Source organism: Populus euphratica, unplaced genomic scaffold (assembly GCF_000495115.2).
Source record: "Populus euphratica unplaced genomic scaffold, PopEup_1.0 scaffold225.1, whole genome shotgun sequence".
NCBI lineage: Eukaryota > Viridiplantae > Streptophyta > Magnoliopsida > Malpighiales > Salicaceae > Populus > Populus euphratica.
In genome coordinates, this window is record NW_011500107.1 from 136,692 (window position 1) to 158,089 (window position 21,398).

The following is a 21,398-nucleotide window of genomic DNA, read 5'->3' on the forward strand; positions in this document are numbered from 1 at the left end:
TATTAAGAGACTTTAGTGGTTTAATCTTCTCTATGCTTTTTCTTTTTTTTTTAATCCTTTTTTCTCTCTAGGATCCTTTTTTAATAGCCTCAAAAGGCAGGTAGTTGTGAAATCATTTATGGATTTGAAGTGGTTTTTTCAAAACTAGATTATAGGAGATCCTTTCCTTTTTTTTTTTTCCTTTGGTCTATTAAGAAACCATTCATCTCTTTTCCTCTATTGTTTTCCCTCTCCCTCGTTGTCTAACAAACTTTTAGAATTTATAGAAAAAATTAGGAACTTCATAACTGTAATTTAACTGAAAATAACTAATTGGAGTGCACCTTTCATGAATTAATCATGATAAATAAAAGGTCATTGAAACCAACCAAGTTATAGATCCTGTAGAGAGGGGGTGTTATTCTTCAACTAATATTAAATCATGCTTGGTTTGATAGCCTGTAGCTTTCTTACCATCAATTCAAAGTTAGGTATAACACTGTCAAATCTTATTGAATCAGACAAGGCTGCTTTGGGACAAGAAATTGAGGATTTCCACTTGGCAAGTGAGGGCATGAAAATAAAAAAGAGTGACATGAACTTACAAAGGAGAATCTTCTTGTTGAATGGTGGTTGTTAGAGCCCTTGAGGTGGTCAAAGATACTACGTCTATTCACTTGAAAGTGGCAACTCGATTAACCTTATCGGTTGAAGAAGGTAATAAAATAAGGAAAAATAACATGTCACTCTGTTATTCCATTAAAAATGAGTGGCATGTCGTCTACTTAAACCCTAAAAATTAGGGTTTTCTAATTAGGAACCTGCACACTCCAATTTGATTCATGTTGTTTCTATTTCATCATATAACCCCTCAATTGATCCTGAAGCTTTTTAATCTTTTCGATCGCACTCCTGAAACTTTGATTTAACTCCTTTGATTTAAGCACTTTTTTTGAATTGATCGTTGGTTTCTAGTTTATTCAATTTGACTCCTAGTAACTATCAAACTTCTATTTTTTTTTCAAATTAACCTATGATTTTGAATAATTTCAGTCCTTGATTTTATGTGTCTTTTACACTTCAGTCCTTGGTTATGAAATTCTTTAATTTGGCTCATAATTAACTTCTAAACTTTGATTGTCTTGCAATTTCATCCCTGATTTCATTCAATTAAGCTTGTAAAAATTAAATATGGTTCTCTAAAATTCTAATCTTTTTAATTAAGCTTTCAAACTTATTTTTTTACAAATTAAATTCTTAATAAAATTAACTTGACCTATTAAAAGTCTAATTAAGTCCTTGCATTTAATTAATTCTTTTAATTTTGGCCTAAGTTATTTTCTAAACTTAATTAAACATTTAATTCGGCCCATGATTAAATCAAATCGATCTATAAAAAATCTAATTAAGTCTTTAGACTTATTTTTTATGCAATGTTATCCAATATTCATTTAAATTAGTCTTGAATTTGCATTTTTTTCACATTTAGGTCCTTCAAGGATGCAATTGAGTTTACAATATTGTCAAAGATCCAGTTTAGTCTTTCCATCCCTCATTTATGTATGTAGATCTCTTTTCAGCTTGTCTTTACTAACTAAGTCACTTATCTTCTTGCATTGTTTTTTATTTTTTTATATAAAAAAGATAATTTTAAGGGAACCTAAAACTGGGTTATGACATATTTTTTTCATCTCTTTGTTGAACTTATTCAGGTAAGCTCTCATACTCTTTATTGCTTCTTGAGTAATGGTGAATAGCTTAGTTAAACTATTTTTGAAGGAATGCTTGTACCAAAATAAGCAATAAGCTTGCTGCATAAATAAGAAAAAATAAAGTATAAATCATAGTTGTAAACTATGGCACCAAGCTTGAGAAGAACCATAAAATATGGTTGAGAGAATCTTTCACATCGCCATGTTATCCTATATCACCAACTTTAGACTACTTCTAACATTCTACACTTGTTCGCTAGGGTTAGTGACACCATCTTAATTGTTTAAAATTATTTTTGGAGCAATAAAAACCTTTGAAAGAAAAGTGATAATACATCTTGCTATAATGGTGAATATAATACTTGATTTTCTTCTCTTTATGGAGTTTTATGCTTAAGACTACTTGAATGAGACACTAAAAGGATATAAGGATGATAATAATGGCGATGATTATGGCTAATTGTTTTCTTACCTCTTAATTTATGGAAATCATGGCATAAAAAGGAAACTTCATTTTTCATGATGATGGGATCTTCTCTTTAGTATGGTGGTGGTGTGGCAACGTTCTTGCTTGTTCTCTTGTATGTCATTTTTTCATGTCCATTTCTAAAAAATAAAGTTATCTATACATAGGTTGGGCAAATTATACAACCAATAGTGTTATGTGCAATGTGATGGCTCTGAATTGCTTCTGAATGGCCAAAGCATCCTCAATAAGTGTTATTATTTGTTAAGTAAGTTGATGTAGATCTATATGAGTGGATAGGAATGGTGGAAGATTAGTCACTCTTTCTTCTAGGGTGTATATATTGTCAACCATGAAAACATTTTAGAAACAAAATGCATACAATGAGAAATGAACTAGATTTCCATTTAACTCCTCATAGACAAATCCACTAATAAAGTTCTAAAAAAACTTTAATTAATATGTTAGGTTTTTCCATGGCTTTGTGTTTTGGTGTTTCATAGCCTACATAAAATTCCTATGTACATTTAGGGGACCCTTTATTAGTTATGTTAGTTTTTGTGTTTAAGAGTTACAAATAAAATAAGATTGTATAAATTATGTAAAGCCTTTTATATCTCTTTGCGTATAAAAATATTGACTTACGTACGAAGATGAAAGGATATAGTCTATTACCATGAGGCATCACTAGTGTAGCTCGCCCTTTTATAATTGTAACTGTCAGTTTTAATTGTTCAAGTCTTGTCATCTTTAGTTGTTATTTTTAAAGAAACATAGCAATATTACATCACTCATTATATAATATGATGATATGGTGATTATAAAAAATGATCCTGGAGAAAAGAAGACCTTATAAAATTACTTGGCTAAAGAATTTGAAATGAAAGACTTAGGTCCTTTGAAATATTTTCTTGAAATTGAAGTGTTTTGATCTCATAAATGAATCTTTATGTTTTAAAAAATAAACCTTGGATCTTCTATAAGAGATTAGTATGCCTACATGTCAGTGAACTGATACACAAGTAATAGAATGTTTGAAGCTATATGTTGAGTCCAATCAAATACTAGCTACTAAAAGATATCCTTAGCACAAACGAATCCAAATTTGGCTTATATATTGGGTATTTTTAATTAGTTTATTTATTATTTGAAAGAGCAACATATGAATGCAATTATGTGTTTTTCAAGGTATTTAAATGTTACACCTAAAAAAGGAACTCTATTCATTAAAAATGCATACTGTCTAAGTATAAAAGCATATACTAATGCTAACTAGGTTGAAGTAGTAGATAATGGGTGATCTATTTATGATTACTTGACTTTTGTAGATGGTAATCTTGTTATATGGATAAGAAAGAAATAAGATGTTGTTACTTACTCAAGTACATAAATTGAATTTAGAGGTATGACTCTTAGACTATGTGAAGCATTATAATTAAAACTTTTATTGCAAGATTTGGGTTATCCATTAAGGTAACTGATTCAACTATGTCATGACAATAAAATAACTTGTGATATTGACCATAATTCAATTCAACATAAATGTACAAAACATGTAGAGGTAGACATTATTTATAAAGGAAGAATTGGATTAAAAAAAAATATGAAATTGCTTAAGATCAAATTTAAGGATCAATTGATCTATATTCTCACTAAAGCAAATTTAAAGTTGAAAGTTCTATTTAAAGTTGAAAGTTCTTAAAGTTTTTAAATAAGTTAAGCATGTATGAATTTTATGTATCAACTTGCAAGGGAGTGTTGAGTTTTCTGATTTTATGTATAAGGATTTAGAGTTAATTTCTTTATATTAATTTTCTTATTTTCATATATAATTAGTTTTCTAAGTTAGGTTGATTAGTATTGTGTGTATGTGCGTGTATTGTATCGTTCTTATTCTCTTAATAAAATAATTAGAGATTTTTTTTCCTATTAAAAACAAAAAACTAGTTGACTTAGTGGTGTAGGTTGGTTCTCTTTGAATTTTAATAGGAACATATGATTATGATTTATGGGGGTTACCATGTGTTTCTATTAAATGCTTGTAGCTTAACCAATAATAATTAAATAGTAGCTGATTAGTACTTAAAAGTGCATTTTTATCAAGGTTTTATATCATCATTTTGCACTTGAAGCATCAATAACTCCTTAACTAGAGTATGTTTTATAATAATGTATCTAATAATATAAGATACCTATAATTTGTGGTAAATGTCTATTTTTAATGCAGGTCTATCACATAAATGAAAGGATTGATTGATGACTTGAAGAACTTAAATTGCATGGATAAAGAGATGGTCAAACTTAGAGAAGAGATGTCGGTGCAATCCAAACCGGAACACTGTTCGGTAATTGGGTTATATCTGGAGCTACAAATCTCAGATTTAGGTCCAATTTATATGGATGGAAAGGTAAGACATAGGCCTACAACTTTCATATGGAGCCCAAGATCTAAAAAGGCCATTATCAAGTCCAAATTGTAGCAACAACAAAGAAGCCCGAATCTGTCTTCCAGCCCGAGCACTGTTCGGTATTTTGGCCATATCTGGAGTTCTAGAAGTCCAAATGAGCTGAAGTTTTTACACAAGAAAGCTGAGACAATTGCCTACAACTTTCATGTTTACAACTGGCTCCAATTTTGACGTTATCAATGACGTTTTGGGCAGACAAGAGAAGATAAGGATTGTCACCAAGTCAAAAGTTGGTCACCCACTTATCAATTAGTCATCAAATCAATAGTTCCCAATTTTGGCCTATAAAAGGAGGCATTTGCCATGCATTTAGGCATCTTGGTTTCCAGATCAAGATCATGCTCTTCCTTTCTCTCTTTGTATTTTTTATGCTTTGTTTTCATTAATATTAAGTTTATGCCTTTCATTTCCTTTCCTTTACTTAGTTAACTTTTATGTTCTTATTTTGTTTATCTATTTTGCTTTCTTTCATTATGTCTAGCTAAGTTAATTATGTCAAGGTGAAAAGGTTACACTAATGGTGTAAGAATAAGTATAATGTAAACTTAATATGGACTTTAATGTTTGATACTAACATGTTTTATATTTGTTATCTTGTTCACTCTTTAATACTTTGCTTGTTAAATGACTAATCTTGATTTATGTTGTATAACACTTGGTACAACAAATGCTTGGCACTTTCATAGCCCATAATGTATGGTATAACCGACACCTGAGCTATGAAAGGAACTTGATTTATTGTTAACATAAGTTATAATCATGAATGCTTGACGAGATTTACAAGTATTAGCATTAATTGAATAAGATGACTAATGTAATCATGTTAACAATATATAATCTGATTGGAACCTCCTTTGTGTGTGGTTTCCAATTCAATAATAAGAGTTTATACTATACTTGTTTGATATACCATTAGTGGAACCTCTAACCTTGACATTTGTTATTATCATTGTTTAATCGTTACATTAATATTCCATCTCAAAGTTCTCATCTTCTTCTTCTTCTTCTCCTTCTTTTTCTTTATTATTATTATTATTATTATTATTATTATTATTATTATTAGTACTACTACTACTACTACTACTACTACTACTACTACTACTACTACTACTACTACTACTACTACTACTACTACTACTACTACTACTACTACTACTACTACTACTACTACTACTACTACTACTACTACTACTACTACTACTACTACTACTATGGAACCTCCTTTGTATGTGATTTCTAGTTGAGTAATAAAAATAGTTTATATTATACTTGTCTGAAATACCATTAGTGGATCCTCTAACCTTAACATTTTTTTTTATCATTGTTTAATCCTCATATTAATCTTTCAATTTCAAAATCCTCTTTAACTTCTTCTTCTTGTTGTTGTTGTTGTTGTTTATAATTTATATAGTTAACCTCCCCGTGATTTGACCCCGGTTTTGCTAGGTTATTTATTACTTCGACACTCCTGCATTTGTAAGAAGATATCAATCTTTTGGTCGTGTCACTATACTTACGTAATTATGTTTTTATCTTATTTATATATGTTTCTCTTATTCATAATGTTCAGCTAAGTTTATTATGTCAATGTGAAAATATTTCACTAATGATTTTAAGATAAGTATAATATAAATTCAATAAGGACTTCAATACTTATATCCTAAACAACTTGCTATTAACATATCTTATCATTTTTATGTTATTAATTCTTAATACCCTATTTGTTAAATGGTTAATCTAGATTTGTATTGTATAACACTTGGTACAACAAATGCTTGATACTTTCATAGCCAACTGTATGGTATAACCTATACATGTGCTATGAAAGGAACTTGATTTATTGTTAATATAAGTTAACATCATGAATTCTTGACAACATTTAAAAGTTTGGTGTTACTTGAATAAAATAATTAATATGATCATATTAACAATTTATAATGAGCTATTAATGACAAATCATCCGATTGAAACCTCTTTTGTATATGGTTTCCAGTTGAGTAACAGAATGAGTTTATATTATATTTATTTTTAATACCATTAGTGAATCCTCTAACATTGACATTTGTTTTATCATTATTTAATCATCACATTAATCTTACATCTCAAAGTCCTCTTTAACTTATTATTATTATTATTATTATTTATGATTTATATAGTTAACCTCGTTGTTGTTCGACCCTAGTCTTACTGGGTTATTTATTACTTCGACACTCTTGCACTTAGAAGAAGATATCAATCTTTTAGTCATGTGAGCAGCTCAGCGGGTAATAGTCAAGTTTAAATGCTTAAAGGAAGGTCATTTTTGGGTTTGTTTTAGTCATCTTAGTTTTCCTTTTCCTTTCCTTTTTCCTTTTTTTTTCTTCCTTTTCTTCTTTGTTTTTGTTTTTTTTTGTTTTTGTACTGGTTTTTTTATTTTTATCTTTATCAAAAATCACATAATATAATTATAATTATTAAACTCGATTAAGTTGATTAAGTTGGTTGACGTAGTTGACTTAAGGCCCTTGTCAAGTTTTAAGAAACTAAAATCTAGGCCTGTAATTGACTCAATAAATTTTGTATGACCCATTAAGTCAACTCGTACTTTGAGTGACTTGAAAAAACCTGTTAGGTCAACTCGTACCTTAAGTAATCTAGCAAAACCTAATAAAACCTCGCTAATTTTTTTCTTTTTGTTTTTATCTTACCATGCCAGCATTTTTTGAACAAACTGATAAATTAAATTAATGAATAGCAATATTGAATTAACATTTTTTATTTAACCAAACTGGCTATTTAATTCAATGATCATTTATATCATGGCAGGTTGACATATTTTCTAACAGCATGTCCCACGAAAACAAAGAGGTCAGCAATAAAAAAAACATAATTACCAAATGAGTTATGGTTTTTGTTAAAAGATGGATAAAAAGAAAAGAAAAGAGAGTATAGAAAGCATAGGTGTTGCCTGCAGGGGGAGTAATTAAAAGTTTTTCTTTTATTCAACCTAATTTTATATATGTGAGAAGAGAGTATAGAAAGCATAGGTGTTGCCTGCAGGGGGAGTAATTAAAAGTTTTTCTTTTATTCAACCTAATTTTATATATGTGAGAAGAGAGTATAGAAAGCATAGGTGTTGCCTGCAGGGGGAGTAATTAAAAGTTTTTCTTTTATTCAACCTAATTTTCTTGTAAGTTCATTGTATAAATAATAAAAAATAATTTTATTTTTTTAATATATAATTAAAAGTCTATTAATATATATATATATATATATATATTAATTATATTCACAAGAAAAAATCATGTTTTTTTTAATATGATGCAATAATTTTTTTATTTAAATATTTTAATTTAAAAGAAGAAGATAATATTTTTTAATGTAAAATAAAAAAATTAAAATAATTTTTTAAATTTTATTATTTATAATATATATAATTTACATTTATATGAATTATTTTTTAATTTTATATTATTTATCAAATAATTTTTTTTTAAAATTAACGTAGGTTAATTCAACTTTGTTGGATAACTATGAATATAATATAATGTAATGAACTGCGGTGCGCAGACATTCTCCTTAATACCATTAAAAAGAAAGAAACAGCACCAGTGCCTTGTAGCGGGAAGAGCACTGTACGGTAAAATTTATTCTAAGTTTGACAATTTTGCTAGTTTTCAAAATTTGAAATGTGAGCAAACTATGGCTTGGCCTAGCGGTGGAAGGGGCTTGTCTCCTTTCATTGTACCTGGGTTCAAGCCCTAGCGTGCACGCCTGTCACCCCCGCGGTGTCTTACATGCCTACTGGATTTGCAAGATATTCAGTGGGCCGTGGGGATTAGTCGTGGTGCGCGCAAGCTGACCCGAACACCCCACGAAAATAATTTAAATTCTTTAAAAATTCCGGTTGAAATGCAGGGCAAATATACCTTTGAAGAGATCACAAAGTATTAAGCCCAACCCTTTTAAAGTCAGATTTTGTGCTGTTATTTTTGCCTGGTTGTGTATTTTGGATAAAAAGTTGGGATGTCAAATTTCGTTTTTGCAAGTGTTGGTGAGTGACTAATAGCTTACTTAGTGCTTGTTTGGTAATAAGGTTCAATTTATTTTTTTGGGTTAAAATTTTATTTTTTTATTTTATTATAAATTAATTTTTTTGATTGCTGTTAATATTAAAAATAAATTTTAAAAAATAAGAATTATTTTAATTTACTGTATTTTTGCGTCAATTAGTTTTATTCTCCTTTCTGCAGGTGCTGAATGCTAATTATAAGCTAAGGGTCAAGATGAACATGCTAAATAAAGGGGTACCTACCCTTATCTTTGGACGAAGCCCACGTTCAATCCTTCGTGCACCAACCTCCTACTACATCGAGGCTAAATGTACATTTAATTTCCCTTTTTCCTGTTGTCCTTTGGTTTCTGGGCTGTTTAGCTAGAATTGCTCTGTGAAGTTGACCAAATTTGTAAGTTTCAGAAAATGCTAGATTAAAGGGAACATTTTTATTTTTTGTTGATATGGATCGTTACATGATTTCTGTTTGTTCTTGTTCCTTGTACTTGTCTTTTTGACGTTTTCAAGTTTATTGATTCAACACTGAAATTTTACGTTTAATGTCACAGGTTCTGGCATGTTGGGGTTTGTTGATTGTTTGAGGTTTGGGTGATTGAAAGAGAATTCAAAAGATTTTATCCTGATTGATAAATTATGGGTGGCAAGTAAAAACGTCTCCTGAATTACGAGGGCTCACTGCATTCTGCATTTGTGGATAGATTTGGGCATTACAGTTGATCAAGGGTTCTCTTTGTTTTAGCTTGGAATGAAGAGTTCCTTCAATAGGATTTGATTGAGGCGACACTTTCATTTGTGAGTTTTACAATACGATGATAACAGTGTTTGAGTTATAAATAGCGGGAGAGTAGTGTTATCGATATCTACCTTGGATGATGGGCCATTCTGTTTCGAGAGAAAGGGAGCTTGAAGTTGATCTTGAAAGTGGCGGGACAACCAGTGATGAGGATCGAATGAGTGATCCCATTTCAGCAAATGGACAAGCCAAGGCACTTTTAATGGAGGCATGGACTGGGCCTGTGGGTTTTCAAGGATTGGTGAATTCATCAAGCTTTGGTGAGGTTGGTGCTGAGGATGTGGAATTGTTGATAGACAAGAATTCAGAAGGAAAAGAGGGACAGCAGAAAGCCTTTGTGGATAGGAAGGATGTCGAAGAGAAACATATAAAGAAGAATTTGAGAAAACCTCCCAAGCCACCGAGACCTCCTAGAAGTCTGTCACTGAATGCTTCTGACCAGAAGTTGATGAAAGAAATCACCGAGCTTGCCATGAGAAAACGTGCCAGGATTGAAAGACTTAAAGCGCTAAAGAAGATGAGAGCAGCAAAGGCGTCATCTTCGAGCAGTAGCTTATCTGCCATGTTCATCACAGTCATCTTCTTCCTCATTATTATCTATCAAGGTAGAAAGACTTATAGAATGGTCTTATACTAGAAACTCTATTCCATACAACTCATATGCTGCATGTCTAGTATATTCACTAGCAAGCTGCATTTTTTGTCCAAAATTTATCATGGTAATATTAAACATGTTCCCACTTTACAAAATATGCTGATAGACAGCTCATACGAAAATTGCCCCTGATAACATCTCTCCCATGGTTTCTACTTTACAGCTATGCTTTGGTATTATCTTGTAGTGTTTTATTTAACATCAGTTGTCTTCTGAATGTCATGGAAACTGTCCAGTAAATATAAGTGAAATGTGCATAATATTTTTCTGAATTTTCTTCTTCTTAGAATCATACGCTTAGTGTTTTGTTTAATAACATCATTGGTTTCTACTGTATGTCATGGAATCTGACTAGTGACCAGTAAATGTAAGTGAAGTGTTTCAAATATTTTTGCTATGTTTTTTTTCTCTTGGAATGCATTTTTTTTTAATAAAATTTGTGTTAATATATAGCAATCAAAGTACATCAAATCGGTACTTCCTCCTAGCAAAGTCTGCAGAATAAGTGGACAACACCGAGTAGTATGTCGTCAGGGATGCATTAGTACAGGTGTACCTAGTTGATAGATGCACAGCTTCATCATTTACATGTCTTATATGACTAGCAAGTGATAACTGAGCTTCGGAAGGCATTAACATCATCACATAATGCAGAATTGCTTCAACGTCAGCATGATTAGGAGTAAACTTCCGTGAGTCTTCATCCAGCAACAAACAATCTATTTCAAGCTAAAAGTCACGCATCCAATTTCAAGTGGTCAGCTCAGCTTCTTTGATGCCATGAACTCAACCAACTTACTGCTCAGAGCGAAAAAAGACAAACCTTGAATTTGGCTGCTGCGGAATTATCAGAGCAGTATCTGAAAACTGAAAAAATCCCTTAACATGCTTTTTAGCTTTTATTCCATGCTCGATCAATAATTCATCCCAACTTCCCACAAGGTGAAAACACGGTTATTTTTTTTGGCCGGAAATGATTGCTTAAGATTGTATTATCATACTTGTCTTTAGTTCTCAGGTTTTCTCTGGTTTCATGTACCATGCTACAGATGCATGGCCATCAAAATACCATTTATATTCGTTTGATCCTTGTATCGAAATTCAGTAAAATTCCTACAGATGTGAAATTTTTCTGATGCTGAAGTCAAATTTGCCTAGATTCCTCTCGTGTTGCTTTTTCCCACAAAAGAATAAATCTTTTTACTCATTTGTGAAATGCCAGTTAATCAGTGTCCAACAACTTTAAATCCTGCTGTTCTATGCAATTATACATCATGCTTGATGTTAACAAAGGGCGAGGAGAGAAGTTAACTGACAACTTCACATAATACAACCTCTCTAACGGGCAATATGTATAGGCTTTGAACTTGACTGCTCGTTAAATCGCTTTCTAAACTTGCAATATAATTGTTAGGAACTTCTTTTGTTTGTACCCATTCATTATCGTGCGTGTTTATGCATGGGTCGATGTGTTTATCTACAAATAACATCGTAGATAAAAACAGGATGGATTATTTTGAAGAAGCTTCTTGGAGCTTACACCAGAGAAGAAATGATCAGCAAGTTGGCCTTGCTTTCTCTTCCATGTTCATGAGTAGAATATGGAATCTTGTGTTCTTATTATTGATCTCTTATCAACTACAATGGATAGATACAATGCTTATTGACTAATGCAATTGCTTTACTTTCCATATTATTACTCTGGGAAGCTGTTTGTGGGCAATTTCTTTTGGCTAATTTCTGAAGCTTGGTAAGAGTTTGCTGTCTAGGATGTAGGAATTATGACATCTAGTTGCTGAGATTTCTCAAATGATGACATTTCTTTTGTTCATAAAGCGTGCTCGCTTCAAATTTTCTGTTCCTTTTATTTTCACTGTCAGGCAGCATCCTCTGATTAGTTCGTGCGCATCACCAAGTCAGATTCACCTTTTCGATGTAGTTAGAATTAGTAGGATTTTAACCTATATTATGCATCTATACATCCAATTTGTGCTCCACTCTACCAACCTCTTGAGGTTATCTCCATTTATGTTGGAGACTGAGTTTCTATATAACGCACGACATTCTGATTTGAAGTTGCTAACTCAGTCAGCAATTTGTTCTGTGACTGTTCCATGCTTGTTTGGCCTTGTTCCAAACTATTCTCAATATGAAGCTTTGCTTTCAGGCACTAGCTCCAGAAACAGTGGAAGCTTGTCTTTAAAAGGGTCTTCTGAGCCAGCAGTTGCTACTAGTAAGCTTTAATTTCAGTTCAGTTTTACAAGAACAGGGTTGCCTATGGGAGTGACGAATCAGGCTCAGGGTCTTCTGAGCGTGTATACTTGTGATTTGTGTGTTGTGATAATAAGCGGTGAAGTTTCACCACTCTTCTCTCGATTCATGCATTCGATCTTTCATATTTTTTAAATTTCAGAAATTCTATTTGCTGCACCAATAATCTATTATTACATGCACAGTGAAAGATAAAGTAGGAAAAATAAATTGACGCACCCGTCGATATTCATCTCTGACATATATTAGTGATTGTGCCTCTGTATTTTAAAATGATGTTTTGGATTGTAAAGAACTTAAAATAGTTAATTTATATTTGCAGTGATCTTTATATACAATGTATTGATTATGGAGTAAATTATTAATAAAAAATCAATATAATATTTAAATATTAATAATTTTGAATACAAGGATATGCTATTTTAAAAACTATATAGATAATTAACATAACACTCTCCATATCTCATAAATGTGTTATTGAAGATTGTATAATGTCGGCCTGGTTGTATTGTACATATATGGTAAGGTGATTGTTTCTTTTATTAATTTAATTTGATTATATATATATATATATGGTAAATAACATAAATTTTCTTATGACTTCTGTTAATCAATATAATTAACTTTATCTATATTTTTAAGGTTTTAGACTAGTTGCCTACAAAAAGAAAACAATTTTATCTATATTATTGTTGTTAACAGGTGGTGATGACATTGTGTGCCTGAAAGATGAAATTAATATTAGGTTTAATATCAATGAAAAACGAATTATTAAAATCTTAATACAATTAATATTCAACTTCAAAACTTCCATAAACATGTTTATAATTTGAATTGTTTCTTTATTTATACTAAAATTGTTTTACATTATAGCATCTATCCAATCCAAACATACATATATTTTTATAGTCGATTCATGTCTTTGAAATTCTTAATCTCATCCTTAATTTATTTTTTTTATAAATTATATCTTATGATTTGATATTTATACGTGGAAAGAACTTAATTATAAATAATAAGAGCGTAAATGACATATAATTTAACCTCAATGGATATGTATAGGGTAAATTTCTCAATTAAAGAGTATCATGTCAAATTATTTTTTATCGTTTTCTTTTATATACTCGTGTAATCTACTATATTGGTCTGGTGTTACCACCAACTCTTCCGGAGTTAGAGAAACTCGACCTTGTCAAATGTAAATCTAAATAACTGTGATAGTACTTCTAAAGATTGAGATCAATTTGTTGCAATTTATCTCTAATAATCAAAATACAATCTGAATCAAGTTGTCCCACTCAACAAACTAGAAATTATTGAATCTTATCACTCCTGGTAAAAATAACATGTTCATCTAGAATAGCATCAATATTTTTCTTTTATATCGATGATAAAGTGGATAAAGTTGGGGTTTTAAAAGGATCATTAGAAGTGAGACTAGGTGGAGTCTCAAAAGATTATACAAGATGAGTTATGGTCTCTTATATGCAACCAGACCTTTAATGTTAAAAGTGGACATAATGCTAAAATCAAGTGGTAAGTATATAACATAAGCATTTGAGTCAACCCGTTGTAGCACTTTGAATGATCTAACACTACATGCTTGCAATTTATGAGTAGCTCTAGAAGGATACCACTCGTGTATAGTTTGTATCATGACATAATCTTCAATATTATATTCATTATGATGTATATACAAATTAGTTTGAAGTTTATATTATATATTACTTTCTTGAATATGTTTAGTGATATTCATATACAAATCCAGAACTCTACATGCAAATAACTCGAGTAACTCAAACAATCTAGTATGAGGAGACATGGGAAAAAGGTGTAAAGGTTTTCTATGTCTATAATTATATACAACTTTAAATGGACTTATTCTTGTTGACCTATTGACCAAATTATTAAAAGCAAAGTAAGTTTTGAGAATGATCAAATCTCAATTTTTATTATGATTACACGCTAGATATCTCAAAAGATTGCCTAAACTCTTATTACTCACCTTAATTTGGTCATCAATTTGAAGGTGGTAGGCATCGAAATCCATACTTGTATCTTGTTAATGACAAGTGGGAATAGAAAAGGGATTGTAAATACTAGTGTTTTGTTTTCTATATTTAACTAATTGACATATTTAACATTGACTAATCAATTTAGCTACGTCTCTATGTGAACTGCACTAAAGAAATTGGCATTCCACATTCTTAATGGTCTTATTTCTCTTAAAGTGTCCTAAAAAACCTCTAGCATGAATCTCTCAAATTAAAAAATCACGTATTGATATTTGTAGGATACAAATCTTGTTGTCTCAAAACAAATACTCTTTTTGAAAGAAATAACCATATACGACAAGGATACTTTTATCTCTCAAGGTTATGTATACCTTTCCAAAATTTGGGTAAGATTCATATTATTTTTTGAGTTTTTCAAATCCAGTAATTTAGACACTTATTACGGATAATAGTGTTACTCAACAACTTAAGGCATCTACAGCTTTATTTTCAACCCAAAATTTATATTTAATACAAATGAATAAGCTTGCAAATACTCAACCCAATAACCATGCCTTTAGTTGAGTTTCTTTTAAAAGTAAAGATAATGAAAGGCCTTATGGTATAATAACTAATAATGATATCAATACTGCTACATAAAATTTCTTATTATAGATTGAATACTTTTATTTGACCTCATTAAATATTTCTAACTAAGTACTCTGAACTATTCCAACTCTCGATATATCACACTCAATTTTAAATATTTTAGTATAGTCAAGAATAGGTTTTTATTATTATTTTTTTAATCTATTCAAATATTTTGCCAGTCATTTTACTTTACTGAAAGTCACTTTACTTTAAACAATTTAAACATAATGTTACTAAATTATTTAATGAACATGAAGACAAGAAAATAAAAGTTTGTTCCTATATTATTTGGATTTTTAAAACCTCATTAATAGTTTAGAAATTTTAAAAGACACTATAAGGATTTATTTATTTAAATAGTTCTTAAGCTGCACTTTTAATTTTGTTAATGAAATTTAGTTGGTAATTTTATTTTAAATAAATTCTTGAAATGTTGGCTATACCGATAAAAAAAAAATCCATATAAACATAGCATAATCATAATAATTACCTACATGAAATTACTGTAAATGTCGTCGCTTCAAATTATTATAGAAAATGCCTCCTGTAATTAACTTTTAAAGGTAAAACCAAAGGCATATACATGCTATGCTTAGCTGAATTGACATATTTCATATTCGTAAAACCTGTATATAAAGAAATGACTAGCGACGGGAAAACTCCTTGTCGGTATTTGTACATTAAATGATGCCCAAAAGGTCTATTTCTCGAAATTTGAACTAGAGAAGAGAAACCACCCCACGAGCCGACCATTCAATGCTTAGCTGCACGCGCCTAATTTTATCGTGGGGTCACAAATTGCAGCAGTCTTAAATGGCATGCTGACACGATAGCTTTCAGTTGATTCTTGTTGATTGGTCCCCTTAGCCTTCACAGCTTGGTGGTTTCAACGGGTCCTGCTTGGATGGCCGAAGCTTCATTATTTCGCTCATCTTCACCTTCTCCATCCCAGCCCAAGAAATAAGAGCAGTATAAATTATATTTCATGATCTATTTAATAATTTAAATAATTTTTTAATATAATATTAAAATTTTAATGATTAAATAATTATAAATTCAAATTAAATTAAAAAATTAAAAAATTATTTTTACACATTCAACCTCATGTAAAATGTGCCGGGCACCGGGCGAGCAAGCAAAAATCAGATGACTGCTCTGGTCCGTGTAGAATGGTCACTGGACATATGAAGTGTTAGCATTTATGAAGAGATAGACCTTCAACTCAGCAAAGGGTGATGGGTAGTACTTATGTGGGCACAAATCGTGACACGATATTTGAACCAGTACTGATCACTTTACAGACCTCGTTTGATCAGCGTTGATCTGGCATGAATTCCTGCCATATCTGATTTTACAGATTCGTGTTGATATGTAGCTATTGGTCATTTTTATTTTAAAAATATTTAATATTTTTTTAATTTTTTAACTTTAAATTAATTTTTTTAATATTTTTAGATTATTTTGATTAGCTGATATTAAAAGTAATTTAAAAAATAAAAAATATATATTATTTTAATATATTTTTAAATAAAAATAATTTAAAAAAATAACTATAATTATACTCTCAAATATATTTTTATATATCATAAAAAATGCATATTGCTTAAAAGCATAAGCTAGTGAAAAAAAAAGAAGCATGTGTCCCAATCATATATTTACGCATCTCAATATAATGACTACTTTTTAAACCATATGTATAAAACCTAGCATGCCTAAATGGATTAACTTGGACTTGAGCAATTTAATATAATTCTGGTGAGATTTATTTTTTAATATAATTTTTTTATAAATCTACAAATTATAAAGTTAATTTGTGAATATTTAATTTCATATATTTTTTTTATAACATGCATTCCCATAAAATATTTCTTAATTTTTTTTATATAGGATAGTTATATTTATAACCTACATCCTCGTGGAAACATTTCTTAACTTCTTCATTTAGGGTGACTATATTTATAACTTATATACCCATGTGAGATAGCTGTATATATAAGCATGTAGCCTTTATTTACATGAATTGAGTTTTAATTTTTTTATGAGATAACTATATATATAAATTATATACACATTGAATTGAATGCTTCTTAACTTTTTTATGTGAGATATTAAAACCTTAAATATATTTTTAAAAAAATTTTAAATTGATTTAAGTTAATCTATATAATTAAAAATCCAATTCTTTAATTAAATCAACCATCAAACTAAATTTAATAACTATATTCACACATCCCAGTATAATGAGGACTACTTTAAAACATAGATATAAAACCTAATAAGCTCGGGCGGGTTGCCTAGAAGCCCGAGTGACCCAAAATAATTCTGTTATGACCCATTTTTTATAGTTTTTTTATAAATCTATAAAATATAAAGTTATTTTGTGAATATTTTACTTCACATATTTTTTTATAACCTACATCCTCATAAAATGTTTCTTAACTTTTTCATGTAAGATAACTATATTTATAACATATATCCCCAAGAAATATTTCTTAAACTTTTCATGTAGGATAACTATATTTATTGCCTATATACTCATATGAGATGGCTATATATATATATATATAGCCTCCATTCACAGGAATTATTTTTTTTAATTTTTTTATAGGATAACTATATATATAAATTATATACACAAATATTTTTGAACTTTTTTATATGAGATATTAAAATCTTAAATATATTTTTTTAATTTTTTCAGGTTGATTCAACTCAATCTATATAACCTAAAACCCAACTTCTTGACTGAATCAATCGTCAAGCTAGATTTAATAAGAGTATGTTTATTTTTTAGGTAGTTTTTGTGATTGTAGTTTAAAAAAAAATAAGTTTTAAAAAAAGTACAGTTAGTTGGATTTAGATACATATTTGATAAAAATTATGGTTGAAATTTATGTGTAACAAAAAATATGTATCAAATGTTCGGTAGAAGTATGGTTACGGTTTCTTTTCAAAGTATTTTTTACTTGAAAATGTATCAAAATAATACTTTTATATATTTTTTATGGTTAAATTTTTTTATATATTTTTTTATTTTAAAAAATTATTTTTGATATTAGCGCATCAAAATAATTTAAAAATAAAAAAATATATCAATTTGAAGTAATTTTTTTAAAACGCTTTTGAAATATAAAAATAAACAGGATTTTATAAAATTCGGTTAAAAAATATATAAAAATTGTTGTATATAAACTATGTTTCAAATTTAATTTTTTAATAGACCTCACAGTATAAAATACAATTTAATTTATTATATTTATTTCATCATAAATATAAAAACAGGTGAAAAACAAATGCAGGCTAACTATACTTTTAAACAATTAGATGGTTCGGACTAGTTTTGTTGTCAAGTGAATAATTCTACGCATTTAAAATTTCCGACAAGGAGTGGATTGAAAGTACAATTATTTGGACAAGAAGTTCCGCGAGCTTGACGGGGTCCCTTGCCACGGAGACATGTGAAGTCCTACGTGCCATGCACGACCTGTCCTGGGTGCCAAGAGAGTTTACCTTGTCCCTCTTTGAAGCACACTAATCTGGGAGGAGTCAACGAGAGCCATCTATACGGAAATACTATTCATCCTGCATGGAGTGACAAATTAGAATATCCGGTTAGGAAATTTCAAATAAATAATAAATAAAAAGTTGAAATAGCATGGTGATGTTGTTTGCCACTCACTGATATCATTATATAATTAAATTTATTAGGAGTTAATTAAATTCAGTTGTCTACAAGTACAATACTAGCAGATTCTACACTTCAATAGATTTTAACTAAAATTCGAATTTTAACAACTACAATTTTTTAATTGTAATTATGCTTAGGAAATTTACTATTACACTTCAATGATAATCCTACTAAAAGTCTTGGCAATGTTGTGTTGTTAATTTTTTTAAAAAAAATCAAAAGCCTTGATTTTCCAATTGTGTTCAACTTATTTTCTGACAATATATTTTAAAATTGATTGGTTAATAATTCCTAAACAAATGGAGTCTATATGAATTTCCACCAAACCTTAGCTATCAAATTAAATAAACAAAATTCATATGCACATGTCATTCCTAAAATTGTGTTTATTAGTGTACTAAAATAAAAAAAAAATAAAAAAAAATTAGTTAAAGAGAAAAAACAAAAATATAAAATATAAAATAAATCTATTTTTGAAATAATTTTAGAATGAATTTATATTGATTCAAAACATAAAAGACATGATAACATTTTTTTTTTATCTCAAGACAATAATCAAACAGAATTAAAATAAACTTAATAATAAATAAATATTCAACTAATTATGAATAAAATTTAGTATTTCATGTAATTATAAACAAAATGGCATTCCATAAAAGAATGCCTCTTTAAACACTTTTTTTTTTTAAAACACATTTTTTACTAATTTTTTTAATTCTTTATTTGGCTGACATCAATGTAACTGCTATTAATTTCTATATACACTCGAGTATTTTGTTGAATCAAACATTCCATGAAGCAATAAAAAAAAAATATACGAACCTTAATGTTTTCTTTATCATTTATGTCAATAGACTAATTTTGGCAACTGACAAATAATGGTTATATACGAGTGTTGTGATTATAGATAATTTCTCATGTTTTGAAGGGCGGGTTTTTTGTTTTTTGTTTTTTTTTAAGAAAGGGTTTGTTAATAAAAAAGAGAGAGATTGATGTCAAGTAATTGTCTTAATTAATTATTTTAAAGAGTATTATTAGTTGTGATTTGGAGTTAAAAAAAATATCATTAATCCGAAGAAGATGAAATATGGTCAAGAAAGGGAGGGAGAGATACTTTTGTAAATGACCGATTGCAAAGAGTATTTTAACACTAATTGTCTTAGACGATATTAAGAGCGTATTCTTTTATGTTAATCTAATACTTTCAGTAAAATTTAATAAATTCATCTGAGTGCTAATCTCATATTTGAACTTAGAAAATCAAGTAACAAAAAATACATATTTAACTACCACATCACTCCTTTAACTTATTTTTGAAAACATTTGCTCATGAGCTAGACTTTTATCTTAATTAAGGGTGAAGAATGAGAGTAGTTAATATGAGGCATTTACATGCATAATATTTTTAAAATATATTTTCATTTTCAATATACTAAATATTTAAAAAGATTGATTTCCAATATTTAACTTAATTTTTTTTCTTTATAGAAAATAAAGATCAAATTAAATTAACACATCATGAGTCCTCCGTTCAACAAGATAAAAATTTAGTTTAATATAATTCACTATATATATTAATTTAATATGTATTGTAACTAATTAATTGGTTATATGTAACATTATTATACTCATATAAATATATATTTATTATTAATAAAAATTTAATTTATCTTTAATATTCATATAATATTAAATTAATAAATTTATAATAAAGATAAAGTTCATATGATAAAAATATTTTATTAATGAAATTATAAAGTCGTTATGATTATGAGATTTATATTGCATTACAACATTGTTCCTAAAATATTCTTAATCGATATTCTCTTAAATACCTAATATTCATTAGAGTTTTAGAGACTAGTACATATTATATTATTTTTTTATAAAAAAAATAACTATTATGATAAGTTTAGATAGAAAGGATATTTAAAACTAATATATAAATATTTATAATAAAACATGTACACTAAACTAATCCACATGAAAATCCTATTAATTATCTTTGAAGTTCATTTTAAAAAAATATAGATACAACTATAAAAAAAAATCTTAAGTAAAGATATTTTTATCATTTTTGATCTATCATGGATTTTGTCTTTTATTTTCTCTTTATATTTTAGCCCAAAATATAACTAATAAGATCTCCTGGGCACCAACTATTTCTAAAAAAAAAAATAATTAAAAACAGCAACAACTATCAAAATTATAAACACCAACCCTCTATTCATTGATAAGTTTCTTGTTTGATTGCAATGGTCCAGAGAAACGGTCCCGCTACGTGAAGCTTCCCTTCCCAATATGGATGGGCCCTCCTATATATATTTGAAGAGAGATTCGGTCCAATCTGTAGATCATCATCTCCCCTATTTTCAAGATTTCCATCTACCATACGTGGATGAAAATTCTAAATTTTAATTGGCCAATCATCCCAAAGAAAAAGCTTAATTGTATAGAGCATGCATAGGTTTTATTTTTAGAATACAATAGATAATTAATAATTAATATTTTTTGAAGCATTTGTTTTTCTCAAAAAACGATATCTAATTCAAATCTTCTTCGTTATTGTTCATTAGTTATTATTATCTAGATAATTTATAGTTTTTTATATTAAGATCATAAATGAATTATTTACTTTTAAATCAAAAGCTATCAAGATGAGTGCTA

At 28.8% G+C, this 21,398-nt stretch overlaps 1 protein-coding gene across 2 annotated transcripts; it reads left to right on the forward strand.

Moving 5' to 3' along the window:
* The first annotated feature begins 8,865 nt into the window (after positions 1-8,865).
* On the forward strand, positions 8,866-11,293 carry LOC105109658 (uncharacterized). 2 transcript variants are annotated; one of them, XM_011004430.1, is made up of 2 exons: positions 8,866-10,077; positions 10,782-11,293. In XM_011004430.1, the coding sequence occupies exons 1-2, from the start codon at positions 9,549-9,551 to the stop codon at positions 10,805-10,807; spliced, it is 555 nt and encodes a 184-aa protein (XP_011002732.1). In that variant the 5' UTR covers positions 8,866-9,548; the 3' UTR covers positions 10,808-11,293. The 2 variants fall into 2 exon arrangements, with proteins under 2 accessions (XP_011002732.1, XP_011002731.1); XM_011004429.1 differs by lacking the exon at positions 10,782-11,293 and having other exon boundaries at positions 8,866-9,070; positions 9,228-10,402.
* Positions 11,294-21,398: the final 10,105 nt, after the last annotated feature.

Excerpts from the sequence above, each read along its gene's own strand:
- LOC105109658 (XM_011004429.1), top strand. The coding sequence starts at position 9,549 with ATGATGGGCCATTCTGTTTCGAGAGAAAGGGAGCTTGAAGTTGATCTT.